We start from the raw sequence: 14,431 nt of genomic DNA, 5'->3' as shown, positions 1-14,431 counted from the left end.
AAATTATTATATTATAAAACATACACTAACCACTTCAGCCCTATTTTATACCTAGGCTATTTGAAACTAGCAGATCTACAAGCTCACAACGCGTCGCATCACGACGCGTTGTGAGCTTGTAGATCTGCTAGTTTCAAACATTTGAGTACTTTTACTTTTGGTACTTTAAGTTTGATACCACCACATTTTGATACCAATACTTCTACTCAAGTAAATGGGTTGTCAGAGCATGTTTATTTGAATGATCAAATCGATCGATTGCGTTCCGGCTTGGATCGACGGAACTAAAAACAGTATCATGTTATTTCATCATTAAATTCTTAGCTTTTTGGACAATTATTTGGGGGCCCCACGTGCAACATCCTCGCGGCCCACCGGTGGGGCCCCGGCCCACAGGTTGGGAAACGCTGGCCTAAACGGAGCCAAAAGCGCAGGGCGAACGGGCGACACCTGGCCCTCCGGTTGTTAGCTGCCACCGGGGAGCCTTTTAATGGCTCGCCTGCTGGAGTATTTATGAGACTTGTATGCCGCTTTATTCGGATAATGAGTAAATATGGGACATAAACCAGTGAGTGAGTAAATAAAATCTGCAACCCCCCCCTCCCCACCCCCCCATGCACAGCCCACAACAACAACAGCACGTAACACAGCGGCCAGCTGATGGCGTTTACTCTGACAGACCTGGGCTGCAGGGTGGCTGATTGGATGACTCAGATATTTTACTTAAAGGGCAAGACCACTTTGGTAGAGGTTTGGGTTGTGTAGTTACCTCGCCATGATGTCACTCCAAAGGTGGACAAGAAATAAAAAAGAATTGCTCCATTGATTAGAAATTGATCATTCAAAATATGCTCCCCTCTGACTTACATTGTACAGTAAAACAGCTCTCAAAGTCACTCTTTTAGCATGTAAACGAAAGTAAACAAAGTTGATTCAGACAATATAGAACATCATCAAACCCAGTACTGTTTGTTTTGTTGATAAAAATGTTAACTTACTGTTGATTTTGCTATTTTTATTAGAAAGAAAACCCGGACTGGATCGGCGGATCCGGATCTTCAAATAGTAAAATCATCAGGAAGTTGACATTTTTATTAAAAAAATAAACAGTACTGGGTTTGTTGATGTTCTATATTGTCTGAATCAGCTTCGTTTGTGTTCGTTTACGGGCTAAAAGAGTGACTTTGAGAGCCGTTTCAGTGTACAATGTAAGTCAATGAGGAGCATATTTTGAATTATCAATTTCTAATTAATGGAGCAATTCTTTTTCATTTCTTGTCCACCTTTGGAGTTACATCATGGCAAGGAAACAACACAACCCAAACATCTACCAAAGTGGTCTTGCCCTTTAAGTAAAAGTAGCAATTCCACAATATAAAAACATTCCGTTACAAGTAAAATGCCCGTGTTCAAAATGTTACTTGAGTAGAAGTACAAAAGTATTGGCATGGAAATATACTTAAAGTACGAAAAGTAAAAAGACTAAAATGTTTGAAAATAGCCTGTGTATAAAATAAGGCTAAAGTGGTTACTGTATGTTTTATAATATAATAATGTATATCTGCAAAGTAGCTAAAGTTTTCAAATAATTGTAGTGGAGTAAAAGTACAATATTTGCCTCTGAGATGTAGTGGAGCAGAAGTAAAAGTATTGAAAATTGGAAATACACCAGTAAAGTAAAACATACCTTAAAATACTGTGTACAGTACTTGAGTAAATGTACTCAGTTACTTTACACCACTGCTGATGAGGCTATGAACAGCAAAGGTCATGACCTTAGGTAGAGAGGCCGTCTGGGAATCCGAAGGTCGCCGGTTCGACTCCGGCTTGCCCAGTATGTGTGTCGAAGTGCCCTTGAGCAGGACACTTAGCGACTTGAACCTTAGCATCCCTATTGTGCCATGCAAGCATAGACGATCTACAAGCGTCACAACACATCGTGATACGTTGTGAGCTTGTAGATCGGTTATTTTTGAGAGATTTGGTGTGGAGTGAAAAAACTGTACAGTTGCAATTTTTGGCTGAGAACAGAGGGTTTAAGTGGTTAACCCCTAATAACTGCCCCCCCCCCCCTGCCTGGGTGCTCATTTAAGCCATTTGAGCAGCCAACAGCTTGGGTGAAGCTCTAACAGTAATTTCCTAGTAAATATTTCCTTCCCCATAATCCCTTATCTAAAAGATCTCATACTACACGCAGTCGCTGCATTATATTTTGCATATATTTCTGGATCTAACTGAGTTTCCCTTGTATTGTAGATTAAACATGCAAATACTGCTTGAATATAACTAATACAAGGAAGTCACCAGCTCTTTTAAAGAAGACAACAGACAACATTGATCCATGTACCTCTACACACGATATTAACCCATTAAGACATGAGGCCGATTCTACAAAATGTATTTTAAATCCTAACAGTTGAAAAAACCTATGTTGCATCAGTGGTTCTCAATCCTTTTCATATCAAGGACCCCCAAAATGATATGTATTTGGCCGCAGACCCCCATCTCAAAATATTTTGTTCTAGGGACCCCCAAAAGCAAAGCGCTCTGAGCTTGTAGATCTGCTATTTTTGAATAGCCAAAAAAGAAATCTAAAATGACAAAGATGCGTTCCCGGTCTTAAGGGGTTAAGAAAAAACTGACACAGTTAATTCGAAAACAGAGCCCTATGAAACAAGTCTATTTCAACGTCGGTAAACAAAAATGTAATTAACAGGAAAATATGACTTCTCACGGCCATTTGATGGCTCTCTATGGCAACACAAAGGAGTCATTTGTACCGGTAACAGCTGTGTTTCTTATGAAGTTGACTTTCAATTCCGCGACTTAATTAAAAGAGGGCCATTAAATCAAAAAGCGACTAATAAATCTGCATCAATGGCTGCGGGAAAAAATAAATAAAGAACAAAAGCAAGTGATATACAACTGTGTGATGCAAGATATTAAATGTTTTTTATTACAAGTAATATAAATATATTCACAGTACACCAAACTGTCTTTTTTGTCATTCATCAATGGGCTTTAAATTGAAAAATCAAACATTTCCTGTTAGTGAGTTTTAATAATCCCTGCGTATCATTTATCGGTTTTGACATATTAAAGGGTATTTTCATCTGTGTTCTCTGCAGTGGTGGAAAGTCAATTTTGATTATTATCACAAAACATACATGAACCACTTCAGCCCTACATACATTTCAGCCATTTGAAAATAGCCGATCTACAAGCTCACAATGTGAGGGTTAGGGTTAGTGATCAGCTATTTTAAAAATATTCGTATACATTTGAAAACTTGTGAAATGGGACATTCTGCATAATGAGTACTTTTGGTACTTTCAGTACATTTTGATACCAATACTTTTGTACTTTTATTCTGGACTTTCACTTTTAACAGAGTATTTCTTCATTGCAGTATTGATACTTTTACTTAAGTAAAAAGTGTGAATACTTTTTCCACCTCTGGTTCTCTGCCTCATTTAGCTTATCCGAACAGTACTGTAACATAACTATACAATTGCAGAGACCTGAGTGTTACCCATGCAGGTACCTTTTCCACTCAAAGACCTATAGTTTGAGGGTGGTAAACTGGCGCGTAGGGGCCGATAGAGCCTAATGCAGTGGTTGCACTCGAATATGCAAAAACCAAAAGTGTTGTGGTATTGCTACTTTTACTTTGAGTAAAAATGCTGAGCACTTCTTCCACCACTGGCCATATATACTGTAATCCAGTGGTTCTCAAACTTTTTCGTGCCAAGGACCCCCAAATTGATATGTATGTGGCCGCGGACCCCCACCTGAAAATATGTTGCGCCAGGGACCCCCAGAAGCAAAGATTTTTGTTAAAAATGAAAAATGGCCAAAGTATAAAAGGTTAAAGTGGTTAAAATTACACATTTTGCTGGGGACCCCCTGGAACACCCCCAAGGACCCCTGGGGGTCCCCAGACCCCACTTTGAGAACCAATGCTGTAAGGGTTAAAACAGACCTGTGACACAGTACATGGGATATCATTGAAAATGTTTTAAATATGTTTATATATATATATATACATATTTTTATATTATTAAAGATTGACAGGACTGTTTTGAAATGAGTAAAAGGCCTTCTATGTTTGACAAAGATTTGCACACTTTCTCAGCTCATAGCAAGACTTGGGAAAAGCCATTTAAGCTTTGACTTAATATATTTAGTTATCTTTATTTTACCTATCAAATAAAAAATGGTGGATTTGCTCCACCAACACTAACCCTAGGTTAGTTTAGGCCTAGACTGCCCTAGCGTGTCTGATATCTGGTCTAGAGGGGCGGGCTCAAAATCTCCGGGGGAAAAATCTGTGAGATCCCATTGGTTCACTGATCTGTCCATCAGCCCCCGCCCCGCCCCATGCCCCTCCTCCCCCCCCAATGTACAGCAGTGAGAGCCCTGACGTCGCAACATTTGGAGCGACGCCCACTGCACTCTGGTTGGTTGGGGAAGTGAAACACCTCCTATTCCAGGATCCCAGGCTCTTATTTTTGAGCAAATCTAAAAAATAAAAGCCTGGAGATCGAGGCTAGTTTAGGCCAAGACATCCCCGGTAATTCCATCATGTTCCTTTCAGCCGTCTGCAACTTTAAGACATTAACACAATTACTCTCTCCCTGTTGTTTTACAACACAGGGATGGTAATTAAATGTAACAAAAGGTCTTCTGTGGTCATTAATCTCTGGCCAGACCTCATGTCAGGGTGTTCCACACGAGCTGGCCGCTGGCCGGAGAGCCGGACATTACAGCATCTCCGGCCAGCTCTTCTTTTTACTGCCTTTTTAGTGTTTTTTTTATGAGATCCTTCTCCTCTCTGATCACCCTATACGCCTCCTTATGCCAATGGTGTGAGGAGCTTTGCATCCTCCCGCGTCGAGCATTTGTCAGTAAATATTATATGCCGTCACCTGCTTGAATGCAGTGGTGGAAGACGTACTCAGATGTTTTACTTAAGTAAAAGTACCAATACCGCAGTATAAAAATACTCTGTTACAAGTACAAGGCCTGTGTTCAAAATGTTACTTGAGTAAAAGTGCAAAAGTATTGGCATCAAAATATACTTATAGTACCAAAAGTAAAAGTAGCAAAGTGTTTGAAAATAGCCTATGTATAAAATAGGGCTAAAGTGGTTAATGTTTTATAATATAATAATGTATATCTGCAAAGTAACTAGTAACTAAAGTTTTCAAATAATTGTAGTGGAGTAAAAAGTACAATATTTGCCTCTGAGATGTAGTGGAGTAGAAGTAAAAGTATTGGAAATTGGAAATACTCAAGTAAAGTACAGAGACCTCAAAATAGTGAGAGGTTCCCAACCTTTAAGTGGCACAAGTCCACTTATGCCAATGGTGTGAGGCCTAAATGTTAGAGGAGTGCGCTTGTGACTGAAAGGTTCCCGGTTCGATCCCCGGGCCGGCAGCAGTGAGGAAGTGAATGGCCACCACTTACCCCGCCCCCAACACCGCTGAAGTGCCCTTGGGCAATGGCACTGAACCCCCAACCGCTCCAATGGAGCTGCTCGGTGGCCAACAGTATAAGACCGTGGTTGTACTGGGCAGCTGCCAGGTTTTAATGTGTGTATGTCTGTGTGAGGGGCGTTGTTGAAAAAGAGCACTCATGCTTAGCACCTACCCTGGGTAAATAAAGAAAACAAAAAAGATATACTGTAAGTCCCTGCGGTGTTGCTTGGTGATCTGCCAAAAAGAGCAGATCTACAATCTTCAAATGTGTTGCATCGCAATGTGTTGTTAGCTTGTAGATCTGGTGTGACAGGGCTGACACAGACGTGGTGAAATATACAGCATCAGAATTTCATCTTATTTATTATTACCACATAGTAATGGGTAAAGGACATACGTTTTATTGTTTGTGTGAATTGTACTAATGGTCTCAATCAACATCACATTTTGATTTAGGCCCAGAAGAGCCAGAAAGCTTCATTCCTCTCACAGCGCTAAGCCTAACCTACAAAAGGCCTGTATTTACCAGGCCTTTCATCTGGAGAAAGCTGCTCAAGTACTGTATGTAAATGTCAGGAATAGAGCAATAATGTTTGTTAGACCATTTTACTGCACCCCACCCCACACGCATGCCCATGCACCTGGCTGGCTACTTTTTGGACCCAGCTGGACATTGTATACACTAGTGGAACAACATCACGTAAATCGGTACACATTATCTCTACAGTCAAGTGATCAAGACGGATCCGTCCGATTTTTCATATTCCATTCTGATTCCCTGGCGAATTCCGAACACTGCTGGCCCACAATAACCTACCCGAACTGTGCTCCGAGTACAGTTTTCATGACAAGTGGCAGAAGATGGCCACTTGTCATGACAGAAGAAACAAGGTATTGATCTTGAAACATTACTGAATGGTTGTATGAAAGATGGACTTCATGTGATCAGCTGACACAGTTTAACAACAGTGCAGTGGTGAGGCTCCCCTGGTCCTGACTTGATATTTATGCATTATTTTTATATTTACACATCAATTTCAGATCTGACCTTTAGGAGAATGATAGTTCAGTAAATGTAGTTCAGTATTTGAAGATTCTTAATCGGACACAAATCGAATGGGCTCCTAAACATTAACTCAATGTTAAATTGGCAATTTATTTCTAAAATGTGAAAAAAAGAAATGCATTCTTTGGAAAATGGTCAGAAGAAATGTATACAGTAAAGTACCCATGATTTGAACATGCACGGTACATTATTATCAGACCTACATTTACCCTGCAACTTATTGTTTATGTCCGAAATGACTGGCTATTCTATTTTGTTTTTATTTATGTTTTAAAGCAATTTATAGCAATGGTAGAAATATTAGGCCTTAAATATCATAACAAAAAAATTAAGAACACTGAAAATTATGGCCGGGGTCACCATTTATAAAATAAATGTGAATATAAATTCAATAAATAAATAAAAATCACCCGAGTTCTCAGGTGCCCACTCTTCCCAGCCTGATCGCCAGAGAATTAGTATACATTGCACGGATTTGTGCACGTCATTCCGTGCATAGTCGCCTAGAAACCCCCAAATTCCGTGCATATGTACGGGGAGTCCCACGGTGGGCGTAACCAGTCGCAACCCGGAAAAACCAGGAAGTAGAGCAGTCCCCACAACAAAATTTACGATTCTGTGCCTATCGGTACGTAACTCAAACGCCGCTGAGTAGGCTCAAGGGAATGTCGCTATGTTCAGGACGGCAACTCGCGCGCTTTAGCGCGCTCGGTGGTCCTTCACAAAGCGACAATTCCCTTGAGACTGCGCGGCTCCGAAATGGTTTAGTCACAATGGGGGAGATGCGAGGCGGCTATGCACGGAATTTGTGGTTTTCCAGTAGTCTATGCACGGATTTTGAGAAACGCTGAAAAACGTTCAATGAGAACGTTTCCTCTGGCGATCGGGTTGCTCTTCCGGTTACAGGTATCTGTGTTTAACTAACTTATGACATGTGAAGAACCATGTAGACTGCATACTGTAGGAGCATGCAGACCAATAATGAAATGGCCATTTAAAAAAGAACGGCCATAAACCAGTGTTCTTGTGGGGGGTTGTCTGTCTTCATTCGTCCCTTAGCGCCAGATGTACGGCGGTTTGTGGCGGTAAAATTCCATGAGTGTTCATTTACAAAAATAGACCTGGAAGGGTCACTCTCTCAAGAGTTGAAAGAACACTCAGGATTGAACCAGCGTGAACCACGGCGGCGCCCCCCCTACCTGTGAGGTTGCGCAGTCCCAGCTGCCTCAGGCCGTAGTATCCGTCGCGGCGGTAGTTGAGGAAGATGGCCAGCGAGTAGCGTCGCTCGTACAGCTTGGTGCCGCGGACGATGCGCAGGTTCTCCAGGGGCAGGTAGTCGAACTGGTTGAGAGCCACCAGCACGTAGCCCGTCACCTCCCTGATGGACTACACACACACAAACACAAACGTTTCTATTACTGTACTTGTGAGAACATCAACATCTAGCCGAAAATAGCCGATCTACAAGCTCACACCACGTTGCGGCGCGACACGTTGTGAGCTTGCAGATTGGATCTTTTCGCTGCGCAACACCGACGCACAACTAAATATAAATCAGCCAGAACTCTAACCCCGATCCCTAAACCCAAATAACCCTCAATATTTCCCTAATTGTTAACCTAACTCTACATTGAGGACCAGGAAAATTGTACCACTGAAGCGGTAAATAAAATGTCGACCCACACCCCTGTTACTTTCTTTTACAAATCATACCCTGGCCATGGGCCAGCGAGGCCATAGGCTGTGATGGTGCCCAAGTCAGCAGAACTCATAATGTCAGAAGAGTTGAGTTCTCCTTGAATGGTCCAGGGGTTTTTCAAACTTTTTCATGTCACAGACCTCCAGACTGACTTTCATTTCAAATGATTCTGACCTAGATACGCTGACATGAGAATACGTTTTGGTTTAAATTGAAAAATGTCATAACTGCACACGATAAATACATTCATGGCTATTGAAACATTTAGACTTTTGGTACTTTTCCCCCCTCTTTTTCATTAGTCTAAGGGGTCAACATTACGTGTCTAGACCACCCAACGTGGTTTAAAAGTATGTCTTGCCTGTGTGTTTTCAGATTCTCATTGTAAGCTGCATGGTTCTTTGACAAAACAGGCGAATAGGAACAGACCAGACTCCTCATGTATCAGGACCAGCATGTACATCCCATCACACGGAAGCTGGCGGAATCAGCTTGTACAAAAAAAAATCTATTTTACCCAGTCTTTTACATGTAAACTTGTGATGTGATAAATAAAGTGAAGTTGAATCGTGTTGCTCAAAATAAATTATCATGTTGTGCCTGAATGCACCTCAGCAATCATCATAATAGTAATCTATGTAATCCACACACGTAAAAAGCATTTCTTTTGCAGCTTAGTTACACCAGCACTGTTGTTGTAAAGTAGTTTCTACTAGTAGGATACGTGTATAAAAAGATTGCTATTTTTATTTGGCAAAGGAGACAGACGGGCAGAGAGAGAAGTACGATGCGTGTCCACAGAAATACAGTTTTTCTTAACACTGAAATGTACAGTTTTTGAAAGAAAGACAAGGATTCCTGTAGTAGCAGCGAGAGAAGAAGAGGGGAGAGCCCAGCGCTGAATCCCCACCAGCAGTGGGCGAGAGAAACGTGGAAAGAAATCAGGATACGGTATACAGTAGAAGTAATACCAAAGGACCATTATTTAGGAGGAAATAGGCCTGTGACACTCCTGAACTAAATCAGTGGTTCTCAATCTTTTTCATGTCAAGGACCCCCAAAATGATATGTATTCAGTTACACACACAAACACAGCTCCACTTGAAAACAATATGTTCGGGTGCCTTGCTCATGCACATGGCAGACCATTGACTACCAACCTCGGGACACAAAAATTGGCCTTCTCAAAACTAAGAAGTAGAAGACGTTTTGGGCCACTTGGCAAATGTGACAAAGGGGAAAATGTGACACACACGACTGCAAAGGCAGTTTGAACTGAGAGTTCTATTAGATTTCCATTCCTTCCAAACAAGCCCAAAAAGAAAGCGAATAAATAAATAAATACATCTTTCCCTACGCCCGTCTAAACTTGGGTTAGAAGGTCAACCAATTGACAGCACTATATCATAGCACATCATCAGATAATGGCTCTTGAGAAAGAGGGCGGGGGGGGGGGGGGGGAGGAGAGAAAAATCTCCCGACTGACAGCCCTATCAATCACTCTGACACCCAATCACGACCTCACATTCGACATCATTACCGGGGCACTCAAACCTGGGGCTTAACCATGGGTCTGTTACAGTATGTATGTACGTGTGTGTGTGTGTGTGTGTGTGTGTGTGTGTGTGTGTGTGTGTGTGTGTGTGTGTGTGTGTGTGTGTGTGTGTGTGTGTGTGTGTGTGTGTGTGTGTGTGTGTGTCCAACTCGTTCCCCTTGTCCATGCAATATTCATCTGAGTAGCTGACACAGCAGCACATACAGTACTAACATATACCTGCACGCACACTCACATGCACACACACACACACACACACACACACACACACACACACACACACACACACACACACACACACACACAGACAGCTGTCAAATGTCACAAAGTTTGCCAGCCGCACTTGACAGCCCTAATTAGAATAACTGCATTTGAGGGGTGAAAAAAAAGAAAGAAAAAAACCTGTAATGGCTCTACGGTATACATGCATGGCTCAGTACTGACTCATGCAGTATGCTGGCTGGGGGATCGAGAGAGAGAGTGAGAGAGGCAAGCATCTTTTGACAGGTACATCATTCATTCCTGTGGTTTGCCTTCCGTCTCCGGTGTTGTTCGGGTTTTAGAATTCTGCGTACGAACGCTGAGCAGCAGTGACTAACTGACTGACTGACTGCTCGGAAAAAAAACGTTACATTAGCTGTTAACAGATTCTGAAGCTTAACCAGCATCCGTCCCTGTTCTCGGGCCGAACGTTTGCTCCGGAAATAGCTGATCAACAAGCTCACAATGCGTCGCGTTTGCGGCGCGTTGTGAGCTTGTAGATCAGCTATTTTCGGCAAAGATGTTTAGGTGTAGAGAGGGGAAAAGTATAGACCCCAGGGGGACGACGTATGTAGGGTTTAAAAGTGCACCGGGATTCGAACCCGAGTCCCCCGTGTTGGTAGCCTGGTAATCCCTCCCTCCGGAAATCTCATTTCCATTTGATTTCAGAAGTGAGTCTGGCCTGATCCGCCTCTCTGCAATATTGGCTCTGTACGCCAAAGAGCCGCACCTATCAGCGTCGTCGCTCATCGTTCTGTGATTGACAGCGACAGTTGGCCAATCAGGTGGCGAGTTCGAGTGAGCCCGAATGAAGCCGAGTGCAGCCTGACTGCAGCGAAAAAAGACGAACGGCAGCCATTGTTTTTTTGTGCGAGTGCCGTCACTACTTATTTTCGGTTTTAAAACGGTCTCAAACTTCGTTTTTGAGGCACGGAATTTACTTTTAAGATATCGTTTGGATAGAATTTAGTTGTTTAACTTCATATATGTGGTCAATTAATCATGACAGAGCCTATTTAAAAATATAAATTCAGAGAACCGGGAGGGGCGGGCTGTGACACGCATGTATCCCAATAAGGCAACCTATTTTGGGCATGGCGATCTCAAAAGTCCCTTTGCGTCATATTAGTGCCGGAGGTGGTAAAAATCCACTGCAATTGGCTGAAGGGGAAAAACGATCATTGGCTGAAGGGTTTGTCAGTCAACGGTATTACTCCCGCCCAACTCCAGCCCACAGCCAATTTTGCAGAAAGGCGGATCAGGCCAGACTCACTTCTGAAATCAAATGGAAATGAGATTTCCGGAGGGAGGGTTTACCAGGCTACCGTGTTGGTGCTCAAACTGCGCTAATTGAGCATGCTTGCTTGCTCAGGGGAGAAATTGACCTTCAGGCAGTACCATAAACTAGTAGTGGTCAAACCAGACCATGAGCAGAAAGAACTGTAAAATCCTCAGTGTTCATTTAAGTTGAGGCGTTGAGATACAGTGAAAAGTAGACGAAGCGTCAACAGAATCTTGATTCATATTTGATCAGCACCACCTAGTTTGACAGTCTGACCAGAGTCTGGCGAGCTGGACGTGTCGTGGGAGGACGGACCACATTTGCATTAACACATTGACTGCCTGAATTATTTTCACTGCCTATTGTTATTCATGCCAGAGATTTTTCAATGAAAAAAAAAAAAGTACTCGATACACACCGATACACAACATTTTAAAGTTTTAAGTTAACAAGGAAGTGGATGAGAGTAAAGATCTTCGAAAAATCATATATATATGTCTGTAGTGTAACAGATTTTCTATAACTAACAACGATGCGTCATGCTATAGAGGTGGGGGGGGGGACACTGGTAGAAAGTTATAGAGTACATTCAATCAAGTACTGTATTTAGGTAACATTTTTAGGTATTTTTTTTTACCTTCCTTGGGTATGTTCATGTTCTACTGTATACCTCATACAGTACTGCTACTGCACTACGTCTCAGAGGCAAATACTGTATTTGTTTCACTCCTCTGCAATTATTTGAAACATTTTGGTTACAAGTTCCTTTGAAGATTTAGATTATCATTACTAAAACATACAGTACTTACTCCCTATGTTATGCTTTGGATATTCGACACACATAGCTGATCTGAAAAGCTCGCAACGCATCGCATCGTGACGCATTGCGAGCTTGCATATCTGCTATATAAAAAAAACATGTAGAAAAATGTAAGAACTGGACCAGTATGAATATTTTTCACAGATTTGTACTTTTTCCTCAAGCACATTTTTGAATACAGTCCTTTTACTCGTAACGGAGTATTTTTTTACATTTATTCTTACTTAAGTAAAGGAATCTGAGTACTCAGCGTGCTTCGCGGCGGTATTTTGGGGATGACAGCGGGTGGTCGCGGAGAGGAGCGCGCGCGCAGCGAGACGGCGCACCTGCCAAGCCGGCCCATTGAGACGGCACAGTAGGCGGGGGAGACAACAGAGGAGGCCCTTATTAGCCCGATTACAACACGTCAATCACCCGCCATGAGAGACAAGAGAGAGACCGACTAAATGAAACCGCGACAGGGGGGTGGGTGGTGGGCGGGGAGGTTGGGGGGTGGGGGCTTACATTTGCATATCGTTGTTGTCGGGTGGAAAAGTAACCTTGTATGTCCAAAACCGTTCCTTTTTTGGATTATGTGAAAATCCTTTTTTAAATAGCAGATCTGCTATTTTTACTACTTCTGTTTGACACTCTTGTATGATGTAGTCGGGCATTTATTTACACAAAAAGTATAACAAGTTGAAATATGGAGATATGAGGTTTCTGGCCGACGGCAATGATATCCTCCATACACACACAAACAAAATAGGATTTCCATTATGAGGTATATTCTGCTGTCAGTCAAAAAAAATGGAAAACAACTAAATCCTCTATTGTGAAAACTACAGTACGTTGTTTAAAATGCTTTCTGTGGAGTAAAAAGAAGGAAAAAACCCTGCCATGTTTTTTTTTTTTTAGCTCTCGCATTGTGCAACTCGACGCAACCTGTGACTCAGCTTTCCGGGAAAAAAAAAACGAGGGAAAAAAAAAACTGTGTCAAGAAGAAAACAACAAAAAGAAAAAGCTCACACACGGAAAGCTAGAAGACTCTTTCTTCCCTAGTGGGGATATGGGGGTGGTGGGGGTTACTGGGTGATGAGCCGTCTCTTTGGGTTTGTGGGAAGTCGGCTCAGGACGGATCTGTGCGGGAGGCAACCTCTGCGTGACCTTGGCGCCCGCCAGTGGTGGAAAGTAACTGAGGTACATGTACTTAAGTACTGTACTTAAGTACAACTTTGAGTTACTTTTGACTTTACTAGAGTATTTCCAATTTGCAATACTTTTACTTTTACTCCACTACATCTCAGAGGAAAATATTGTGCTTTTACCACAACAATAATTTGAAAAATTATTATTTATTTTGAGTTACAAGTTACTTTGCAGATATAAATGTATTACTATATTATAAAATATACATTAACCACTTTAGCCCTATTTTATACATACGCTATTTGAAAGTAGCTGATCTACAAGCTCACAACGCGTCGCATCGCGACGCGTTGTGAGCTTGTAGATCTGCTATTTTCATTCATTTTAGTACCTTTACTTTTGGTACCTTAAATATATTTTGATGCCAATACTTTTGTACTTTTACTCAAGTAACATTTTGAACACAGGCCTTTTACACGTAACAGAGTATTGTTATACTGTGGTATTGCTACTTTTACTTAAGTCAAATATATCGGAGTCCCGCCGCAGGCTCGCCAGGCCTGCCGCGTTGGCACCCGGGCGACCGATATAACTCCTCCACAAAGCGCGGAGGAGGAAGAGCCCCCCCTCTCTGGATAGGATAGCCGCTGGGAGGATGGCATGGCCGTGGGCGTGCGTGTTGGAGGTGTGGGGGGTGGGCATGATGTGGGGGGGTGGTTAGTTCTGTTTTCCTCACCCACCGTGACCCAGCTGTGGGCATTGCGCTGGCTGGCGCTGGGCTAGATTCCGCCGTTGCCCTCATCATCTGTACTCCCACTGTTTATCAATGTCTGGCACGGGGGACCCAACAGGGGTCCACATGGATGCTTAAGGGGGGTCTGTATGAAACTCTGAGAGCGCACAAATGGAACCAATGGATTGGGACCCCCAATCTACACCGTAAGCATTCTCAGAGTTAGGGTAAGTGATATTTTTTTGTTGTTAAAAGGTTAAAGTACTATATTCTGATAGTAATCATTCCTACAGAGAGTTTGTTCGGTCACAGGGGTCTCTCCAGCTCTTTAGTAAACAGAATATAGTACATTTTCAGGTAGGTGACAACATTTAAGCCAATCAGGAGAGAGCACTGAAAATGCATTT

General features: G+C 42.3%; 1 protein-coding gene across 1 annotated transcript in view; it reads right to left on the bottom strand.

The window, feature by feature from the left end:
• The window catches only part of LOC311040606 (receptor tyrosine-protein kinase erbB-4-like), a gene marked incomplete at its 3' end in the record, with an annotated part of 466,936 nt that overhangs the window by 202,655 nt on the left and 249,850 nt on the right, over window positions 1-14,431 (bottom strand). Inside the window, exon 3 of the mRNA XM_084050936.1 lies at window positions 7,746-7,932. Within this exon, the coding sequence (XP_083907062.1) occupies window positions 7,746-7,932 (187 nt within the window). The remainder of the gene's footprint in view (window positions 1-7,745; window positions 7,933-14,431) is intronic.

This window comes from Gymnoscopelus microlampas (assembly GCF_963454915.1).
Source record: "Gymnoscopelus microlampas genome assembly, chromosome: 24".
Taxonomy (NCBI): Eukaryota; Metazoa; Chordata; class Actinopteri; order Myctophiformes; family Myctophidae; genus Gymnoscopelus; species Gymnoscopelus microlampas.
Note: the sequence above shows the minus strand (reverse complement) of the source record. Positions and strands in the feature narration are given on the sequence as shown.